This window comes from Euleptes europaea, chromosome 10 (assembly GCF_029931775.1).
Source record: "Euleptes europaea isolate rEulEur1 chromosome 10, rEulEur1.hap1, whole genome shotgun sequence".
Taxonomy (NCBI): domain Eukaryota; kingdom Metazoa; phylum Chordata; class Lepidosauria; order Squamata; family Sphaerodactylidae; genus Euleptes; species Euleptes europaea.
Window position 1 is genome coordinate 51143670 of NC_079321.1, and position 23036 is coordinate 51166705.

A 23036-nucleotide genomic window follows, 5' to 3' on the forward strand; every position below is an offset into this window, starting at 1 on the left:
TTCCTCCTAACATCCTGTGGAGCTTACTTTTCCCACTTAGAGCAACATGCAAATATATTCATCCATAGGGAAAATGTACCGGGGTGTTACACTTACCGGTCTTTTATTATGCTCTCGCCACAATATTGGCAGTAAAAGGTGCAACTCTTTTTGGATTTAAGGCTGTCATTCAGAGCTGAAATTGATTCTGAAAGGATATTAAAAAACAAACATAAAAACACAGCCCAAAAACCTTTAAACATCATAAGACAAGCAATACTTTCAGCAGCTTTTCACTAAAAGACATTCTACATACATGGGAAAAAATGATAAATGATATGTCTATAGCTTACACTGTTTCACAGATGATACAACAGTCCTGTAAAGTGGGCTGTCATTATTGTCCCCAGTGTGCACAAGTTACGCTGAGACTAATATAAGCGTAGTTTGCCTAACGATTTACAGTGTAATCCTAAACACAGTTAAACTCTTCCAACTCCAGTGATATCAATGGGCTTAGAAGTGTGTAGCTCAGTTTAGGTTTGCACTACTAATGAACTCATAGTTGCTGTGAGATTTGAATCAGGGATATTCTGGTTTGCAGCTCACACGCTCAGCCACTACACTGCGCCAGCCCACATGGGAAAAGGATCGCACATGAGATACTGTCAAACTTTTAGTGCTCTATTATGTGATCAACATCACCATTCTCTTTAGAAGTTCTTTGTAACAATGATTCAAGCTTTGAAGTTGCTGAAAACAAGAATTTTGGTAGTATCAAAACTGTGGGAGAAGATATTGGGTTCAATTCAGAGATCTGTCAGGGGAAGAAGTGTTCCCTTCCCTTCTTTCAATGGTCCTTTCTGATCCCCAGAAATTAACTTCCAGGTCATGGGACCCATGTGGGCAGACATGTGCATCAGAAGGCTGCAGTGAGGCAGGGGAAAGAGTGAAGCCATTTGTACTCCCCACTTCCACAAACGCAGTTCCGCTGATGGAAGAGCAGTGATTTTGCCCTGTTTCCTCAATTCCTTTCAGCACTCAGATTCATGTGACTATTTGTCCCAGGGGTCCTGGAACTGTAGAAACCAACTTTCGGGGGTCCAGAAGAGACTTCTCGAGTAAGGGAAATGCTGTAAAATCCACACCCACCAGCTCCTTCTAGTAACAGAACACTGGATGAAACCCATCATTTGTCGGGCCTTGTTAAGAGATAATCCTGTTCAAATTCATTCGCATAACACACAACTGAATAATATGATGGCTCCAGAAATAATCTGCAACCCTATGCAGTATGTGTGTATAAAGGTAAAGGTAGTCCCCTGTGAAAGCACCAGGTAATTATTGACCCATGGGCTGACGTCACATCCCGACGTTTACTAGGCAGACTATGTTTACGGGGTGGTTTGCCATTGCCTTCCCCAGTTATCTACACTTTACCTCAGCAAGTTGAGCATCCGACTGTCTTCACTGACCTCAGAAGGATGGGAGGCTGAGTCAACCTTGAGCCGGCTACCTGAAACCGACTTCTGTCAGGATCTAACTCAGGTCGTGAGCAGAGCTTTTGACTGTAGTACTGCAGCTTACCATTCTGCGCCACTGGGCTCCCTGTGCGAGCGCACATGTGTGTGTGTATATGTACATAACTGTGGAGTTAGAAACTGGAATTAGAAGCTGGAAAAGTGACATGATCCCAACTCTCCAGCGCACCAAATATGCATATGGTGCATAAACCCACATTTACATGTGGCTGACCTATGTAACCCTGGACACCAATTCATGCTCAAGTTGCTAACGGCGAATAAAAAGATGGGCACTCTTGTAAACTGATAAATTGAACATCACAGTTTCTGAAACTTTTAAGAGCCACAGATTAAGTTAAAGAGTTAAATCTCAACAGCTAAGCAAACTATTATGAACCTTCCGCTTTAATTCTGTAGACACAATCCCTGGTACTATTTGCCTTGCATTCATTTTGATTATCAAGCAATATAGCAACTTTTGTTTTCCCTAGGTTGAGTGCAGGAAGTAAATCTGAATAAATCAAAGTTGGATTAAGTGAAGCTTTAGAGTTAGGGAAGTTAGGAACTTTACCACAGTTGGAGGCTCATTTAGTTAAACCTTCCACATATCCACACATTTCAATTAAATTGCTATAAACACACACACCACTTGATCTGCATTCTTTCCAGGCAGCTAACTTATGGCACACATTTAACGAAAAAAATAGTCATTTACTCTTACTTGTATTTAAAGCTGCCTGAACTAGCAGTCTCAAGTGTAAGCCATCCCCAGCCACGTACTGCAGTCCTCGACAGGAGGAAGGAACAATCCTGACCTCTGGTGGAAGGCTGAGCGTCCTACAGTGTTCACCGTTTTTTATTTCGACTGAGGATGGGTTCACTGTAATATCCACGGCCCAGCTTTCCGGCTTCGATGCACTAAAATATTTAAAAGAGAGCTTTTACCTTCCATTGGAAAAACAGCCTGGTAATTATAACATTAAGAACTGGGGGAATTCTGAAAAGAAAGGACAGAGCAACCACTAACAGCTAGCTGATAGAAATCTTAAGACATCTCCTATTGTATTTGAGCTATATGGCAGAAGTGAGATATACAGTCAATTTCAGACATTGTTACAAACTCATCATCATCATCATCTATATACTAACTCCCAAGAAGGCCCCCTTCTGCAGATATCTACATCCGTGGATCGAGGCCACACTTGCACTTAACAGATGTTTCTGGCAAACTTGGGGGACCTCCTAGGTTTGCAGAAAAAATGACATTTAAAAAATATCATTGGGGGGTTAAATCCCCCCCCCAAAAAAGAGCACATGCCGTGTAATCGCAGATAACGCACCCAGCTCAGGCAGCACAGCTCAGGATCCATGCTGCGCCCAGTGAGGGGGGGGAGAGATTCCCCCTCATTCGAGTCATGCAGCCCCTCCCCACCAAGCCAGGAAGCCCACTGACTGCCTGCTAGAAGGTAGGCGGGGAAAGCAGCAAGGGTGGGGGATAGATAGGGAGAGCAGCAAGGTGGGGTGCGTGGAGCGCCAAGGGTGTGGGGTGGCTAGGGAGAGTTGCAAGGGTGGGGGTAGATAGGGAAAGCAGCAAGGGTGGGATGACTTGAGTATCAAGGGTGGGGTAGATTGATGAAGAAAGGGGGAGAGGCAAAAGAGATGAGGTGGGTTGACAGAAAAGGGGAATGGGAGAAAAGGGGGGAACGGGGGGTAGGTTGACAGAAAAGGGGAATGGGAGAAAAGGGGGAAATAAGGGGTAAGTTGACAGAAAAAGGGGGGGTAGATTGATGGAGAATGAGTAGGGGGCAAAAGAGATGGGGGTAGGCTGACAGATAATGGGAGGGGAAGAAATGAGGGTACGTTGACAGAGAAGGGGTGGGGAGTAAAAGGTAGAGAAGGGTAGGTTGACACAGAAGGGGCACAAAAGAGATGGGGTAGGCAGACAGATAAAAGGGAGGGGAGAAAGAGGGAAGATTGCTAGAGAAGGGGGAAGAGGGCAGGAAGCAAAGGGGGGAAGGGATACACCATTTCCCTAAGTTTCTTGTGGGTCCCCACTTGTCTGTATGCTAACAGCAGTATTCCAGGCTGGGTTTCTATGACTAAAAAGGCAGGGGGAGATGGCAGAGCCGTTTCCAGGCCTATTTTGACCTCCGAGGAAGGATTCATCGGGGCAGGCCTGACTAGGGTTGCCAGCTCACGGTTGGGAAATTCTGGGTGATTTTGTGGTGGAGTCTGAGGAAGGCAGGGTTTGGGGAAGGGAGAGGCGTCAGTCGAATACAATGACATAGAGTCCACCCTCCAAAGCAACCATTTTCTCCAGGGAGACAGATCTCTGTCATCTGGAGATCAGTTGTAATTCTGGGAGATCTCCAGGTCCCACTCGGAGGCTGGCAACCCTAGTCCTGGATGCAACCACTGATACCACCCAACTTGCATGACTCTGCTAGTCCTGGCTGCTTGCTACTGTTCAACAGCAGCCACCCTATGAAAGCCAGTGTAGGGCAGCAGTTAGAGCTTCAGCATAGGGTTTGGGAGATCCAGGTTCAAATCCTCATCTTGATGTGGAAGCTCACTGGGAGATTTTGGACCAGTCACATACTTTCAGCCTAACTTACCTCACAGGGTTGTTGTGCAGATAAAAAGGAGGAGAGAATAACGTAAGCTGCTTTGGGCCCCACTGTGGAGAAAGCTGCAATATACATGAACTAAATAAATAATAAATGTAGGTGAAGATGGGAGGCAGATAAATGGTAGGTTGGTGAATGGCTGAAAAGGCAAGAATGAGGCAGGGAAAGGGGGAAAGATATGGGGTTTGCCAAGGGGAAAGTGAGGTACCCCACAAATCCTTGAGGGTTCCCTGCTATGCAAGGGGCCTGGCCCAATGGCACCATACAACTGGGCCATAGTTTGCCGGGGGTGTGTGTGCTGAAAACAGAGAGGCAAATAAAGGTAGGTTGGTAACCGGGTGGGAAGGAGAGAAGGAAACAGAAAAAGGGGAGAGGCTACAGGGGCTATCAGGAAAGGAAAAGAGGAAATAGTAAGGGAAGAGGAATCAAGACGCTCCCTCGCAAGTCCTTGCGGGTTCCTGCTTGTCCTATTATATTTCTGTTCTGTTTTTCCTATGTAGACTCAATAAAGGAAGCTGCCCTACACTGGCTTCAATTTGCAAGATCTGAGCAAGGCTGTCAAAGACAGGACATTTTGGAGGACTTTCATTCATAGGGTCACCATGAGTGGGAAGCGACTTGACGGCACTTAACACACACGCCCAGTCAGGATAATCCGCCCCTATCTTCTTTGATAGTGGGCAGTGGTTTGGGTTAGAACAGTGTCAGTATGGTTTGGCATTTTCATAGCAAAACAAGTAGCTTGAAAAAATAAATCCTCTCAAATGGAGGTATCAGCCCTTCTAAATGAGAATGAATGTAAATTACACATCATCCTAGTCATAGGCACTAATCCTAAACACGCTTATCTGATTCTATCTTGTTCTGCTACATTCAGCTAAGGTTTTTCTTTATTTCTGTTTCTCTTGTGCTATTTATTTTAAAATTGTGTTTGCCACAGGTTCACAACAACGTCAAAACCACTCTGATAATATCAGGGGGAAAAACATTAATACAAGTTAAACACCAATAAAAGCTGCAGATAGAAATGGGGGCACAAAAAGAAAAAGAATTAACAGCACACTTCTGCTATTTAAACGGGCTTCACCCAGACACGAAAGATTAACAAGCCAAGAACTACATGAACCACTGCAGATCCAGCATTTCCCAACCAAGGCCCCATACCTCTTAACTCAGAAGGTACAGAGCGCATAGAACAAGGCCTCTGATGCTTAATCCACTGCCAGGCAGGCTCATATAGGATACTAAACATAGATAACAACAAAGTAAACCTCTGTGCTGCCAATACAGCTTTTTACATTTGCAATTCATTACCATCTGCGGTATTAGCTAGCATGTTGGACGAGGATCAGAAAGATCGAGCTTCAAATCTTTGCTTGCCAAGAAATCTTGAGCCAGTTACTCTTTGGGGCCTGAACCTACTGCACAGATAAAGCTGAGGAAGGGGAGCCACGTATGCCACCCTGAGCCCCTCGGTGAAAGCACAGGTTAAAAATGAACCAGGTACATAAATAGAGACTTGATATAAGCCCGAACAAATTTACACTTCTTGTTTTACTCCATTTTAACTATTATGGACTCTCCCAAAACACTAGGGAATACATTTCACGAGGATTCTGAAAATTTTGTTAACTAACCAGAACTTTCTTAAAGAACTGCAATTCCTATAATTGCATTGGAGCTGAGAAACTATAACAGTTAAACGGCTTACGTCTGTGGTAAATCCCACGTCTAAGAAGTGGTGCTAAAGTTAAATGAGATATAAAATGAACAAATTATGGATTAATATCTTTTGTTATAAGGTTGTGCAGCTGCATATTTATGAAAGGGGAGGATCATGAAACCGGCAGGGACAAAAGGCAAGTGGACGTGGGTTGTAGCACGGAAGGGAATGCTGTAAGACTGAATGAAAAAGTTGGCTGGATCCTACCTATGGTATGAGAAGCAATAGCAGTGGAGTGCGTCATGGAATAACATCCAAGGAATACATTGTGATCTTTAGAAGACACCACACTACAAAGCTATACAAGTAGTTAAACAAAGTCCAGATAACAATTTCTAGAAATTTAAGATCTGGCTTTTCTTACAAGTGCCTGATAAATTCCACAGCAGTGTTACAGTGCTATCCTAAACAGAGGAGCAGAGCAATCCTGAAGGGGGTGGTGGTGGGGAACCTGGGGATGGTGCAGCTGCGCCACCTACTGAGCAGCTTGAAGAGGCGCGTTAAAAAACCAGATGTTCCCCAAGCCCCATGAATCTGCTCCATAGTTTCATAGGGCTACGCCATCCTTACTGCAGGTGTAAGTTTGTGTCAGCAAAGGGGGCATTCCTGGGGCAAAAGGGCTCAGGGAGCTGACTAAAGTCAGCCCTGCCATAGGAACACCCTCTTTGGCACCGGCACAAGCCACTGAGCTGGAGAGATGCTGCCGGTAAGGCTCCGCCGGTGCCCCTGCCTCCAGCTTAAGTCACCCTGTGCCAGCGTTAGTGCCCATTTTCACACTACAAGTGGCACTAAAGCCGCTGCAGGGGTCACGCTAGCTCCTAAGGAGATTCAGCTCCCCCTTGAAGACTGCACTGTAAGACACCGCTAAGGCCACTGAGCTTAGATGGCTATAACACTGCATAAGATGGCACTGCAAATTCCTTGCAGATTTATGTGACATTAGCCTTTATGACCACAGTGACTTTCTCCTTAGGTATAGGAAGTATTGCTGGCTTTCATATAGTTTACCAGGACAAACATCCTTGAGGATGGAAAAATGACAGCACTGTTAAACAAGAAGAAAGTTTTAAGAGAGGGGAATAACGCTAATAGGATACTCAGGTGGAGGATTTATTCAAGGCTGAAGTGTACTGCTTATTATTAGTATTTTGTGTAAATGATGTTCAGGCTGAAACTGTAACTCTTCCTGGTTTACCTGAGTGAACACAGGGATTGCCATTTTGAAATAATAATGTTTTTGATACCTCTTAAGCTAGTTTGTGTTATTATCTCAGCACAATCCAAACAATCCTGTAGAACAAAAAGAAAACACCGTGGTCTGTGCAGAGAGTTTTCTACATATTACCAGATAACTGGCAATAGAGAGACTATACATCAGATCCAAGGACTCACACCTTCCAATTTTAGCAACTATATTTTAAAGAAACTTCCAAACAAACAAATAGATCTCTTTGGGGAGGGGCTGTGGCTCAGTGATAAGAGCATCTGCTTGGCATGCAGAAGGTCCCAGGTTCAATCCCAGGCATCTCCAGTTAAAGGGATTGGGCAAGTAGATGATGTGAAAGACCTCCACCTGAGACCCCGGAGAGAAGCTGCCAGTCTGAATAGACAATACTGACTTTGATGTACCAAGGGTCTGATGAAGTATCAGGCAGCTTCATGTGTTCATGTCTCCCCCTCTCCCCACACACGATTTCCGTTTCTGGAGGCTCCTCAAGAAGAACAAAAGGTTTAATGTTCCCTTCATCGACTCTCCCCATTCTCCTTGCTGTGCTGAGGAGCACAGCTCCCTGCTACCCATACGCCATCGCCTGCCCTTTAGATCCACCTGCAAAAAGCCACTTCTCTGGCTTTTGTTGTTTAATCCCTATTCCCAACTCTAATCTAAGTACATCACATCGCCCCCCGTCCTTTTCTCTCTATCTCCTCCCTTCTTCTGTATTGTGTTGACTCCGCTCCTTGGAAGCAGGGTCCCGTATATTTTTGCCCCTGTAACTCCGCATAAAGTGCGCTGGACCCTTCCAAACGCCATATAAACAAGCAGATTATGGGGGTTACCACACTTTGCATTCCCAGCAATGTATTAAGAGTTTGAAAACGTTCTAAAAATACTAGAAAAGGGCAAGAGTCCAGTAGCACCTTAAAGAGTAACAAAAATATTTTCTGGAAGGGTATTTTTGTTAGTCTTTAAGGTGCTACTGGACTCTTGCCCTTTTCTACTACTGCAGACAGACTAACACGGCTACCCACTGTGAATAAAAAATACTGTTCGCACTTGCTATGTTTTTCCAGCGATGTATTAAGAGTTTGAAAAGTTATAAAAAATACTGTTCGCACTTTCTATGTTTTCCCAGCGATGTATTAAGAGTTTGAAAATGTTATAAAAAATACTGTTCCCACTTTGTTTGGCCCCTTTAGCTGTGAAGACTGTAATGTATGTGAGTAGCTAAGATCGTAGCAGGGGAAAACCTAGGAGCAAACAAAGACGTCTTCCAACCATTTATAAAAATGTTTCTTACAACATTTTCAAACTCTTAATACATCGCTGGGAATACAAAGTGCGGTGTGTGTGTGTGTAAAGTGCCATCAAGTTGCAGCAGACTTATGGCGACCCCCTTTGGGGTTTTCATGGCAAGAGACTCACAGAGGTGGTTTGCCAGTGCCTTCCTCTGCACAGCAACCCTGGTCTGCCTTGGTGGTCTCCCACCAGGGCTGACCTGGCTTAGCTTCTGAGATCTGATGAGATCAGGCTACCCTGGGCCATCCAGGTCAGGGCTACAAAGTGTGGTAACCCCCAATAATTCGGATTCCTGGTATGCTTTTATTTCAGAGGCCATTTATGCATGGGAGGTTTTGCCCCTCTTTAGATTTTCCCCATCTGAATTCTCAAAACTCTGCATGAGGGCATATCTCGTTAGTGTTGAGAATATGGCTGGGGGGAAACGTGCATCTAGAGAAGGGCAAAATCCAAGGCAAAGCCTCCCATGCATCAATGGCCAGACCTCCCCTCCCGCCACCCAAGGGATCCTCCGAGGGAGTCCCCCGGCATCTGCCTCCTGGCCACCCATCTCGCAAAGAAGCTGAGAAGGGGGAAACCCTGGCCAGCGCTCCCAAAAGAGGTCAACGGGAGGGGCTTGGAAAAGAGAAGCAAATAAATACCGGATTATCAGCAGCCCGCTTTGCATCCTCCGCCTAATCTCCAGGAAGATTGCAGCGGCCATCCAGGCGGCGCCTAGAAGGGGGATCCCGGGGCAATGCAATGCAATGCAATGCAATGCCAAATGCAATGCAATGCAATGCAAGGCAGGAGCCCCAGCACAGATTCAGAGCTGCCCGGGGAAGGGACCCACGTGAGAAGGAGCAACGCCAAGCTCAGCCCCGGAAGTCTGCAACACGCCGGGGGGTTTTTTCCCCCCGACCTAAGGAGAAGCTCCTGCCGCTTGGCCGCCTCTGTCACAGCGCCCTCTTCGCCAAGAGTTCGTGGGCTTTTAACCAGTTTTAGTAAAAAACTTTAGTAAAGGAAGCCGCAGCCTTCCGTTTGCAAGATCTGGGCAAGGCTGTCAAAGACAGGACATTTTGGAGGGCTGTCATTCCTAGTGCACAGTGGGTCGCCGTGTTAGTCTGTCTGCAGTAGCAGAAAAGGGCAGGAGTCCAGTAGCACCTTAGAGACTAACAACAATATTTTCTGGCAGGGTACGAGCTTTCGTGAGCCACAGCTCACTTCTTCAGAATTGAATAAAAGTCCTCCAAACTGTCCTATCTTTGACAGCCTTGCTCAGATCTTGCAAATTGAAGGCTGTGGCTTCCTTTATTGAGTCAATCCATCTCTTGTTGGGTCTTCCTCTTTTCCTGCTGCCCTCAGCTTTTGAGGTCTTGCGGCACCTTTTAAAAACCAACAGCGTTTTACTGAGATTTCGTGGTGGACAGCCCGCTTGTTAGATTAAAAAAGAAGAAAAAAAAGAATGTATCTCCACTGTTCAGACATTTTACGTAGGAGAAAAGGAGTAGGTCGAGCGGATATAAAATGCAAGTACAGGATGATATGTAATTGTGTACACTTCAAAACAAATAATGGCCATTTATTCATGGAAGGTTTTGCCTTGGAGCTGCCACTCTTTAGATGCACTTTCCCCCCCATCCATATTCTCAAAACTCAACAACAAGCCGCCATGCAGAGTTCTGAGAATTCAGATGGGGAAAATGTGCGTCTATAGAGTGGACCAATCCAATGCAAAACCTTCCAGGAATTGTTACCCAATGTTTATCCCTTCCCCCCTTTTTTTCCTTCTGTACCCTTCATATAAAATAATAAAATATTTTTTTCAGAAAAGCTGCTCCCCTGGAGGAAAGACCCTGTTGGTCTTGAAGGTGCTACAGGGTTCAAATCTTGCTCTTCTACCGCAGACCCACACGGCTACCCACCGGAAACTTCTCTTAAGTACACACACCCTTGGCAGGACAACGCTTCGTTGCTCGACCACCGCCCAGCAGGTGTCGCTGCCGCGCACAACGAGACTCGCTCCGCCAGGAGCAAGGACGCGAGCCGCGGTGCACGCCGGGAGCTGTCAGTGCCCTGTCCGGGGTGTTACGGCGGCGGGGCTCTTCCGGTTCGGGACGCCAAGGTAACCGCTTTCCCCTGCGGTGTCCCCCCCCCTTCCTCCCTCGGCCTTGATCCTTCCAGCCTCGGTGCCTGGCTTTGATTGGGGGGGGGGGTCTCCTGTCGCCCCCCGGGGCTTTTACTTCCCTCCTCCATGGAGATCGCCTCGGTAGGGGGCGAGAGGAGGAGGAGGAGGAGGAAGAGCCTCAGAGCACTTCTCCATCCGAAGGGGCTCAGGTAGCATCCCTTTTTACCTGCCCTCAGTGCTTTCCCCCTTTTTTTCATTGGCCTTTGGGGCTGTTTCCCTTCTCCCCCATCACGCATACTGAAAAGGCAGGAAAATATTGGGAGCGCAAAGCAGGAAAGCTTGCAGGTTGTTGAGTGGCGACTGCCTCTGTAGGGTTTCAAGGTGTGCCTAATGATTACCTGTTGACTTCTTTTTATTCTTAGCCATTCTGTTTTCATGAACAGTGCAGTCCCCCCCCCCCCCGTCCCCGCAATCTCTTCTTATGGTACATTGTTGTGGGGAAATGGGCAACTGAATTTGCCTGCTGCATACAAAATATTATGTTTGTGCTCTGTTCCCTTATTGGTTTTAAAGGACTGCCCCTTTGGGTTTTGGGTGTACAAACCCAGAAGCACACACTGAAAGGGTTTAAAAAGTTATCCTTATAATATTGTCGAAGGCTTTCACGGTCAGAGTTCATTGGTTCTCATAGGTTATCCGGGCTGTGTAACCGTGGTCTTGGTATTTTCTTTCCTGACGTTTCGCCAGCAGCTGTGGCAGGCATTTTCAGAGGAGTAACACTGAAGGACAAAACGTCAGGAAAGAAAATACCAAGACCACGGTTACACAGCCCGGATAACCTACGAGAACCAATTATCCTTATAACTTTTTGTATTTTTCTTTTTAATTATTTGGTTAAATGATTTATAATTTGTTATGTAATTTTTTAATTTATTTTTTGTTATTTGCAAAGATTAATAAAAAAATTATATATATATATAAGTTATCCTTATACCAAAGTGCTGATTGTGAGTACCACATAATGGTTCAACACTCTCCTGGCATTACTAATCGAACCTATGAAATCTCAACTGTCCACTTTGGATTTAAAAAAATCAACGTCTTGTGTTTGTTCCATGTTGTTTTGTCTCAAATCTAATTAAACGATGTTGGGTTAAGTGGCATTTTGCATTCTGTTTATAGTCATTCATTCACTTGTCTCTTCTTTCAAGATCTCTGTGATCCTTTTTCAGATTTCAGTCTTCTCCAATAAAGTGCTGTTTGTTTCACTTACTTTATTCTTGACAACCGAATCATGATAAGCCAGTGATTAGAGTGTCAGACTAGGATCTGGGAGAACAGGATGGTCTTGGGCCAGTCACTCTCTCAGTGTAACCTACCTTACAGGGTTGTTGTGAGGATTAAATGGAGTAGGTAGAATTATGTATACCCACCTGAGCTCTTTGAAGGAAGGGCAGGATAAACAATTGTGGGTTTTTTCTTTTTCCTGTTATTGTGGATTGCTTATTAATAATTATGTTTTTTGAAGCAGGCTTTAGTTATTGTTTAAACATATCTTGCTAATACTGTGAGTAGTTTCTTGCTTTTACTGAATAGATTATGTGCGTGTGTGCAGGGTGCTTAAAACAAGACATTCCTGGTTTTGGTTGTTGTCTTACTATATATAGTCTGTGTGTTTCTATGCTGAAATCAGAGGGAAACTTTTGTATCTCTTATGTACATATGTCCTGAAAGTAAAACCTGCTGTGCCCTTATTCCCTCGTAACTCTGCTTTGGATTGCAGCTTTTGTTTGTGATTATGCATGCATTGGCTTTTCCAGAAGGGAGGATCTTACAATGAACATTCTCTTTGCTGAGTTTCCAGTTGTTTAGCAGCACTGCTCTTTGAATTACATAGTGCAGCAAAGCATTTGTCTGTCTGTGATGGATCTTTCCTGCATCTGGTGGTGGATGTTCTTGTTCTGTGAGGGAGGGAACAGTGAGGTTGTAATTTAATCAATTTAGCTGAAATGATAGGGCAATAATAATGCACTATAAGCTTGGTGGATTGCATAATAGGTAACGCAGTAGGGTTCAACGAAGGCAAGCCAATACAGGAGTCTAATAGGAGAGAAAATAATCCTGCATCTTCTAGATTTTTTTAAACTTTAGAAATATTAAGATTAAAGAGTCATTCTCCAGAGAGACTGGAACGTTCACTGTCTGATTATTGTAAATTGCTATTTTAAGGCTGCTAATCCTATGCATACTTATCTTGGAGAAAGAACCATTGAGCTCCATGGAGATTACTTCTAAATAAAATTCATTAGGATAACACTGCCCATGTCTGATTTCTTTCATGTATGTGAGGATCCTCCTGTCTGGGCCTTGAAAAATACTGAAGTTGTTGGCAAATGATGGCATCTGTAGATCTTTCACCCATTTCAAAAAGCCAGGGGGAACCATGCTTTGTGATGAGTAGATATACTTTTGTGAATGAGCAGCTGGCAGATTTCTCAGTATCATGTACCTAAATAAGTTACTGTAAGGGACACTTTGCACACTAAAAGCAAGTTAACTATGGAGCCAGCATGGTGTAGTGGTTAAGAGCGGCGGACTCTAATCTGGCAAACCGAGTTTGATTGCTGACTCCACCATATGAAACCTGCTGGATGTCCTTGGGTTAGTCACAGTTCTCTCAGAACTCTCTCAGCCCAAGCAGAGGCAGGCAATGGGAAACCACCTCAGAAAGTCTCTTGCCTTGAAACCCTACAGGGGTCTCCATAAGTCAACTGTGACTTGATGACTCTTTCCACCACCAATTTAACCTTAGTAATTCGTATTGCTGATTGGAATTCAGAGTAGATAAACTATTTCTTAAAAGCTGAAGAGATGAGGTAACTATCCATGATAGTCAGTAATCAGCATTATGATACAACTCACTTTTGAATAATTGTTCCTGAAGATATGTGTATATTTGGCTTTCCTTTGTACACTGAATAAATTTGCATCCAATTTTATGTTAGCTCAGAATTAAGTCCTACTGAGTTCAATAGGACTTTCTTTTATTATTTATAGATCTACTCCATTGAACATCTCAAGACATTTATGAGGAAGTACCTATGCATTAGATTGTGCTGCTAGTTATGTCTGAGCTAAATTGCAGTCCTCTGCACATTTACTTAGGAATAAGTCCCACCAGTGAAATATGCAGTGCAGTTCTGTGCATGTTTACTCAGAAGTCACATCTATTGACTTCAGTGGCTCTTACTCCCAATTAAGTGTACCTAGGATTGCAGCTTTAAGTATAAACCACAATGGATATGACTGTCTTTTCCATTTAAGCATATAATTGTAATTACTATTAGAATTTTTCTAGTTATCATTCACAAAACAAAGAAAAGGATTGGCTTCCAAGAAAAATAATCTTTATTGCTGAATCACTTCTTTTGGTTTAATGGTCCAATCCTGATAATACTGAAAAGGGAGGTCATGTTGTTAATCCTCTGAAGTGAGAGCCAGTGTAAAGTTTATAGATCACTGATGGTGCTCATGTCTGAACTGAGTAAATGCTGTAAGGCCATCCATACAGGGGCTCTTTCAGCCACTCTTCCCAATATATAGAACAGCAGAAACTCTGGCCTAACCCTCCCTACGTGTATCTCAGCTTCCTAACTTTGCCTGTGCCTAGGCTCCATCACAGGGAATGAACAGGTGAGTTGCACAGAGAGAACTCCAGCAGTCTCTTTGCTAAGTTTAGAGCTAGTGACAAGGATGATGATAAGGCAGCTGCTCAGCAAAAGGAAATGAGCATGTGCCTTTTGTACCGGCTGCCTAGTGAGGCGGTTTCCTGAGGGAGGAGCTGGGGGCAGCGTCTGCGTCCATATCTCGGGCACCTGAGATACTGATTGCTGTATCTCAGCAGAAGATGTAACCTGGAGATGTTTTAAAAGAGGCGGTGTCTGCCTTGCTAGTGGCTCTTAAAAGTAGCTCCTTTTGTGGCAGAGGATATCAGCGGCTTGGTTTGCTAGATGCCAGAATTAAAAGTTGGGCCTGACTGGTTAATATATTTGTGATTCCCTCCTCCTGGTACAGAATTTGTTCTTGCAGGGTTTTTTTTCTTCCAAAGGAAACAAAAAGAAGTGTTCAGTGAAGGCGGTAATATTCTTCAAAATGATATTGTAATGGAGGTTGGTGTCTTAGTTCTTAACTGTTTTTATATATACTGCTTTTGGGCAGAAGTGTTTTCAAAGCAGTTTCTTTACATTAAAAAAACCCACAAATCATTCTAAAACAAAAAAAAGTTCTTTTTGAATACAGCTGGCTTCAGTGCAACAGAGGGGTTGGTGCCTGGCTGCTCTTTCCTCTCTCCTCTCTGATGTCCTCAAGAGTGGCAGCTGGAAACTGGAGAGGGAGTTGAGGAGAGCTGATGATAAAGGGTGCCTTGCTACTGCCTTCCCTCCCTCTCAAGGCGTCAGCAGTGACAACTGGAAGCTGGAGGAAGGGGTCCTTCGCTGTGGCTCCGTCCACCCACGATCGAGGAAACGTAACTGATTCCTCACATCCATCTGGTCTCAGGAAAGGAAAGCAGTACTTGTAGCCCTAACATACATTGGCAGCCGTTAGTCCTTAAGATGTACGTGTAATAAAACATGCATCTGTCCTGTTATGAAACATGGGTTCTCACAATCTGCAAGTGTAAATATTTCCAGACTTGCAGAAATTGTTGCGTTTCTGTCAGGCCACAAGATGGTTTGGGGAAACTGCTTGCACAGACTGCTATTCTATCAATATTGGTGGTTAGAATAAATGAATGTATTTAAAAGCTGCAGGTTTGCCAGTAGCAAAGTGAACAGGCTTTCTTGTCTTTGAAGGCTAATGAAATGTGATTCTATCTATTCTTATGCATAGTTCAGAAAAATAGTTTTGGTATAGAAGGTACATTGTTTGGAATAGTTTTCTTAAAAGCCCTTTGTCTGCATGATCTTCCTATATCCATTTAAAGAATAAGCCATTGTTTAGCTGACATTGAAAGTAAGGGATGGTGCCCAAACCATTGTTTTGGTCAAGAATTAGAACTTCCTAATATAGAATTGTATTTGAGTGAATTGATGTTCTACATGGCAGGTAACAACTAAGACTGAAATCCTGCATATATTTTAATGGGAGAAACTTCTATTGAATATAGGGAGTCTTACTTCTGAGCTAATGTACATAGAGTTGTATTGTATAACTGAAGCAAGAAGTCCCAGTTCATATCTAATGTTGACATTGTAGTCTCTCTCAGCTTTTCTTCTATAATGGGGGAAGAATAATTTTACAGCATCTTTGTAAGGATTATTGTTATGATTTGCTTGAAATGCTTTGAATGCTCAAAGAATGCTGTATAAATTCAATGCTTTCTTATTTTACTGCAAATCAACCAGTCACAGAAAATACTGATGTAACAAAATCGTTTGGAAGTCAGGACCAGTCAGGAACCCTGAAGTGCACTTCTTGGCTGTCTATTCCATTTCATCTTTGTCAGAGCAAAGGGATAAGTAGAATTCTAATGTATTTGATACCCAGGAAGTCCGTGGCTTTATAGCAGACTGACATGACCTTTGGAAAAAGAATTATTTTAGAGAAACCCATAGCGTTAAGCAGCAGGGGTTTGTTCAGAGGCAGTATGACAGAGACAGCATCTTGCCTGCAGTCTAGACTATTTGTTGCCTTCTTGCAGAATTTGTATGAGTAGATGTTCTGACAGAGGGCGATCCATCAGCTGTAGTCTGGGTCTGAGAACACTTTTATCACAAATAGAAGAGCTCCAAAACGGTAGTGTTAATCTGACAGAAGGCTTTTTTGCCAGAAGGATGAGGGAGGTCCCCAAAGGTCAAAACCAACACAAGGTAAAACTAGACAGGGTGGCGTCCTCGTGGCCACCATGAAGATGCCACTGCCATCTTAAAGGATGGAACTGATCCTGATTGGTCCCGGAGCGTGGCAAGATGAGACTGTTGTCCCCCTCAGCATCTTATCAAGTGCTGGAACAGGCACCCCCCATGGCTGCTTCAGCACTTTAAAAGGCTCAAGGAAAATCAGGGTGTGGTGTGGTGCTCCCAGTCAGGATCGGGTCCTCGCAGCATTTTTGAATGACTTCCAAATAGTGGCGGCATCCTCATGGCAGCCACGAGATCGCCATCACTTCTAGTTTGGCCAACAGTTGAGTTAGTGACTTGCACAGAATGTCTTTAGTACAGTACACGATATCTGATACTCAGCCAGAGAGACTTAATCAAGTTACACCTTAGAGTGGGTCTTTAGTGAGCTATGTGTGGATTGCTTCAATATATGGACATAGGCAAGAGTTCAGGTATCGCTGTTGGACCATTTTTCGGTTCTCTTATCTACTGTTGTTATTTTTCAGACAAAGCTATACATTATCCTGAATCTAAGCTACTGAAGCATCTGTGCTCTTTTTAGTTTTCTTTTGGTGACCCAGCAACCCCATTTGAACAAATTCCATTTCAGCAGTCATGTTCGTCTGTTGCAGCAAAAACAAAAGAATTCTAGGGCATCTTAAATACGAAGAAATTTATTGTAGCTTAAGCTTTTCATACAGTCTGATCTATTTACAGTGCAATCCTAAAATGAGTTACCCTCTTCTAATGCTTAGAAGGGAGCTAACTCTGCTTAAGATTTCACAGAATGGGACTTCTAAGACCCTCTGGAAGGTTCACCAAGAGAAGGTTTTGTTTGATGCTCTTTGTTTGTTTGTTGAAAACTGCATCCAGGGAACCAAACTGCTTTCAAGCTGATCAGTCCTAGGCATTGAGGTCACTGGCATGTGCTTTACAGAAAGAAAACTGGATTTTTCAGTCTAGTATTTGAAGTGACAGGCAGAAAAATTAATTTTCCAAGGCCTTTGATAAGGCAACAGTGAAAACATTTTTCAGCTGACAACCTGTGAAGAAGATAATACTGTGAAGTTTATCTTCCGTACTCAAAATGTGAAGAACAGTGCAGGGCAATTGTTATTTTTTAATCCTGTATTATGTATCCCTAAAGGAACTTTCTTCTTTTGTTGAATGCCCCCCCACCCCCCGGTAAATACTGAGAGGAGATCTGGAAGAACAGCTTTTGCACGAAAGGCTTTTGTTCAGTAGTTTACTTTCCAGGGTATGGTACATGTTACTTTTTAAAAAGCTGTGCTTTTAGTAGTAGAATCTAAAAGCAGTTTGTGTAGTCTCCATTGGTTAACTCAAATTTAATTAAAGTAATAGCTATTTTACAGTGCATCGGCGGCAGCACCACATTTCCCACATCTCTCTTTCTCTTACTATGTTTTAATGGTCCCTCTCAGTGTGACCATCGCGAGCCAAATTTTCTGTAGTTACCAACAAAACTCATTAGAAGGACAGGGCAGGTAGGGGCTGGCTAGCTCCCAACTCTTGGAGACAAGGTATATGGGTGAACGGTTCACAGATGCGATGGGGTAAAATCTGCTCCTCACTCCAGAATTGTGAATCATCAAGGTGACTAATGAGGTTCACTTCCCATTTCGGCACTCCTGAAGCATGGTTTCTCCCATATAAGTGAGTTGGCTATCCTGATCTCGTCAGATCTCAGAAGCTAAGCAGGATCAGCCCTGGTTAGTATTTGGATGGGAGACCACCAAGGAATACCAGGGTTGCTGTGCAGAGGAAGGCACTGGCAAACCACCTCTGTTAGTCTCTTGCCATGAAAACCCCAAAAGGGGTCGCCATAAGTCGGCTGTGACTTGAAGGCACTTTACACACACACACACACTTCTTACTGTAAAGCGTTGCACCCAAGATAGGCATGACTATCCCCAAACTATTGGGATTTGCTTGCAAATTTGATCTCCATATTGTCTTGATTTGTTTTCTGTTTGTTTGACTTCATACACTTGCCCATTGCTTCTAGGTATAGGTGTAGGGCAATTACTGTGTTCCTAGTTGTCTAAATAAAGAAATACAGAGCTAGATGTGCTCAGCATGTTGATGACGTCCAACTGGGAAGTTCCAGATGATCTCTGACAGAGGCTTCATGCAGATGTAACAGCATGAGGGACAGGGTGTTTTTCTCCCGGCCAGTTGATGACCCTGGTCCAGACATGGCTCATCCAATAGGCTGAAACACAGAATGAAAAAGGTCCAGAGTCAATGCATTATCTAGAAATGATGGAAGTTGCTCCATCACCATACATTCAATCAGCTTCCCAAAACAGGAAAAGTAAAATGTTGGGCTGAAGTCAGGTAGATTCTTTACATAGTGATAGCTTTCTAAAGGAGTGCTGTTTTTAATAAAGGTGACATTCTGCCTCCCTCCAAAGCAGCATGACTGATTCTAGCCAATGGCCCACAAAGCTTCTTCCAGCTTTCCTTAATTAGACACGATGGCCACTTGTGTAATTGACCTATTATACTTTTCACAACGGCATGCATTCAGTCAATATTCTGGAATGAGCAGAGAAGTAATCCCATTCAAACAACTGTGACAGCGGTTTTCTTCTGACATCCCTGGCATAGGCCTTGCATTAATTGTGATATTAAAGAGAAGTCTGGTAGCCCTTTCAAGTACAAGCTTTCATGGGTCAGAGCTTGTTTCATTAGATGCATGGCATGCCCTTCTAAAGGGTCCAAAAACATACTATCTCCCTGTTTCTTCTCACTGTGACCCTGGGACCTCAGGGCTGTGACTCCTCCTCCTTTTAGAGATTCTTTTTAGATACATTGGCTACACTTGAACGATATTGTGGGAAAATAAGAAGTCTGCTATCTTTGTATATTTATTTTTTTCCTACAATTTGCAGTGCGCTAGGTTATTTGTGATCACATGCAGGCAGTGTTTAGATTCTTTATCTTTTTGGCTCATCTTTACTAGGAAGTACATTGTAAAGTTCATTGCAAATAAACAGATTGCCGTATTGTATGATACGCCCTTGAGAGCTTCACTGTGTATGGTGGGAAGCAATGGCGAGCAGTTCCACCTGTCTTATATCCCACCCACTTGCTATATCTGCTATGGTTTCTGCTCCACCAGCTATCCATGCAGGTGTGTGTGTTCGTGTGTGTGCTCACAACTTTTTAATAAGGCATATGTTAGAAAGTATAGCATGGCTCAGATCACACTATTGTTCCTTGTCTAAAATAGGCCTGCTCATGTTGGTTTGTAGGCAGGGAAACTGAACTACCTAGTCTGGGAAGTAAGCCACGCTCCTGTTTGTTCATTTTAGTGAATGTAGCTGTAGGTCTACTTTAGAATTTGCAAAATTATGATATTCTCTTGGAATTCAGTCTTTTTCATTGTACTATTTAATATCTAACAAGAATATTGCATGAACCTTTCCACATAGAAATGGAGATCCTCCGATTCTTTCCAAAAATAGTAACCTCATAATGGACTTCCAGCTTCTTGTGTCTAATGTGGCCATAAGCTCTTGGCTTGGTATTCTGAAACTATGGAATTATGATTTGGGGAAATTCAAACCCCTGTTCCCTCTTTTTCAGCTCATGACTCCATGAAATGTAATCTGGCCTGTAGTGGAACTCTGCGGGAGAATGAATGCAGAGGAGCTGGAGCTATTGGGTGACTCCAAGTATAGGAACTATGTGGCAGCTGTTGACAAGGCCCTGAAAAGCTTCGAGTACTCCAGTGAGTGGGCTGATTTAATCTCATCACTTGGAAAGCTAAACAAGGTATGATGGAGATGGTCTCGGAAGAATCAGAAGGACTGGATAAAATATTTCGAAAGCTTTGAGATAAAAAGTAATTTATTATAAAAGTTTAAGGTCTCAATATTTTACCTCAAAATTGTTTAAAGAGGGGTCTAGCAGTTTAGGATCATAGAGTTGGAAACCACCAGGGTCATCTAGTCAAACCCCCTGCACAATGCAAGAAACTCACAACTACCTCCACCCCATAACCCCGTGACTCCTGCTCCATGCTCAGAAGATGGCAAAAACAACCACCACCAACCCTCCAGGATCCTTGGCCAATCTGGCTTGGAGGAAAATTGCTTCCTGACCCCAAAGTGGCGATCGGCATTACCCTGGGCATGTAGGAAGGGGCCCCAAGACCCAAACACTGATGCATCCCTTCCTGCCCTCCCTTTCATGATCTGCCTAAGTTCACGGAATCAGCATTGCTATCAGATGGCCATCTAGCCTCTGCTTAAAAACCTTCAAAGAAGGAGTCCACTACCTCCCGAGGAAGCTTGTTCCACCGAGGAACCACTCTGTCAGAAACTGTTTAACCGAAAACTTTTTTGATTTAATTTCAACACGTTGGTTCTGGTCTGACCTTCTGGGGCAACAGAAACCAACTCCACACCATCCTCTATATGTCAGCCCTTCAAGTACTTGAAAATGGTTATTGTATCACCTCTCAGTCATCTTGTCTCTAGGCTAAACATTCCAAGCTCCTTCAACATTTTCTCATAGGACTTGGTCTCTAGACCCCTCACCATCTTTGTTGCCCTCCTCTGGACACGATCCAGCTTGTCTATCCTTCTTAAATTGTGGTGCCCAAAACTAAGCACAATACTCTGGGTGAGGTCTAACCAGAGCAGAGTAAAGCGATACGATCACTTCACGTGATTTGGCCACCATACTTCTGTTTATACAGCCCAAAATCACATTTGCCTTTTTAGCTACCGCTTCACACTGCTGACTCAAGTTCAGTGTATGGTCTACTAAGACCCCTAGGTCCTTTTCACACTTTGTTGCCACAGCAAGTCTCCCCCGTTCTGTAATCATGCATTTTATTTTTCCTACCTAAATGCAGAACTTTACACTTATCTCCATTGAAATTCTGCCATGTGGCCAGCCAACTTCTTCCATGTAATTAAAGGGCAATGCTAAGCATCCATTTTACATGAATGAATGAATATGTTCAAAAGACTGTTTTTCCTGTGAGAAGGTTGCTGGTAGGATTGGCAGCTTCCCTCTGGGGGCAGGGGGCAGGAGATTTCCAGCACTCAGCTCCCGTTATTCACCACCACTCAACTGGATGGTGGGAGGAAACACCTGGACGAAATGGAGGGTGCAATGGGTGTTCCTGGTGCGATGATGTCACTTGTGGTGTGACCTGGAAGTGATGTTATCACACTTGGTGATACTTTAGCATTAGCCCAAACTTTGTGGATAAACCGTAAAGTTTGGGGCAAATATTGGAGCATCACACACACACACCCGCCCCGGCATGATGATGTCACTTCTGGTCATTCCAGAAGCAATGTCATTGTGCTGGGGACGCCAACTGCACTTCCCCCACAGTGCACAAGTCCCCACCTCCCCTTTCGCCCACCAGTTGCCAGGCTGTGTTGGGCAACTCTAGTTGCAACCCTGCTTATTCTGATAATTGGAGTGTTGTTTTATGCCAGACTTTATTTCAGTATGTGCTCATCTATGCTTGTTCATATGTTCTTTGGCCTACTGTGGATGAATGTTAAAACCTTGTTTACTTTGTTTTGTGCCGTTGGCAACAGGGCAGTTTAATAATCGGGTTTATTATGCTGTGCTTGACTGGGTTGTAATAAATCATCTTAATTCCTCATTTATCTTAAGTATGTATGGATATAACTGGGTAAACTTTAAGTTTCTTTCTCTTTGAAACTGGTTGCTGAAGCACTTAAAATGAATCAAATTTTTTCCTGCTAGGTTCTACATAACAATGCAAAGTATCAAGTAGTACCCAAAAAGCTGACGGTAGGAAAGCGCCTTGCACAATGCCTTCATCCTGCCTTGCCGGGTGGGGTGCACCGGAAGGCGCTTGAGACGTATGAGATTATCTTCAAGATCATTGGGCCCAAGCGTTTGGCCAAAGATCTCTTCCTATACAGGTAAAATGTTTAATGTTCATCTTGATTTTTTGCTTTTTCATTCTGAATTAATATTGTTCGATCCTTTTACAAATACCACACAACATTTCATACGTGCGTCAGTGGCTCCAAGTGGCAGCCCCACCTTCATAATTGTTCAGCCATCCAGCAGGCTGTGTAGAAGCTGGGATACAGCAAAAGTCAAAAGCTGAGTGCAGGATATTCTTTGGTAATGATGAAATGACGTTGGTGAAAATGAGTTCTTTTTCCATATGCAATCCCAATTTTTGTTGTAATCCAGGAATGGGTATTAGCATAACCATGCTGTTTTAATGTTGTGTGGCCATTATTAGTTTAGTATATCATTGTGACATAAGAGGGAATTTCAGAACAGAACAATCACTTCCTTACCTGCAATTATTTTGCCTAGTATTACATTCATTAGCATTTCAATGGGTGGGTGGATATTCCTATAGTTTTCTTTGCCATTTGTAAGAGCAAAATCTAAGCTGGCTTTTAGATAAGATGAGGCATGAAATGTTGTGGTTTACAGTGCATTCCTAAGGAGAGTACTCCAGTCTAAGCTCATTCATTTCAGTGGGTTTAGACTGGAGTAACTCTCCTTAGGAATGCACTGTTAGTGCTGCTGTAGCATAAATGACCCTAAGGGCAGAATTCTTGCAAGAGGAAATAATCTTGGGAGAGTTCAGAAAGCCCCTCTGGGCAAGCAAGGCTTGCCATCATCTTTTTAAA

The 23036-nt window shown here is 43.6% G+C and overlaps 2 protein-coding genes across 2 annotated transcripts in view; one reads left to right on the top strand and one right to left on the bottom strand.

Annotated features, from left to right (window-relative positions):
- The window catches only part of UBE3D (ubiquitin protein ligase E3D), a gene marked incomplete at its 5' end in the record, with an annotated part of 77892 nt that extends 68798 nt beyond the window's left edge, over positions 1-9094 (bottom strand). The window contains 3 exons of the mRNA XM_056856082.1: positions 97-187; positions 2224-2420; positions 9012-9094. Of these exons, the coding sequence (XP_056712060.1) occupies positions 97-187; positions 2224-2420; positions 9012-9094 (371 nt within the window). The remainder of the gene's footprint in view (positions 1-96; positions 188-2223; positions 2421-9011) is intronic.
- Positions 9095-10386: 1292 nt separating this feature from the next.
- The window catches only part of DOP1A (DOP1 leucine zipper like protein A), a 68432-nt gene continuing 55782 nt past the window's right edge, over positions 10387-23036 (top strand). The window contains exons 1-3 of the mRNA XM_056856083.1: positions 10387-10474; positions 19972-20160; positions 22123-22304. Coding sequence (XP_056712061.1) covers positions 20023-20160; positions 22123-22304 — 320 coding nt within the window. The 5' untranslated portion in view covers positions 10387-10474; positions 19972-20022. The remainder of the gene's footprint in view (positions 10475-19971; positions 20161-22122; positions 22305-23036) is intronic.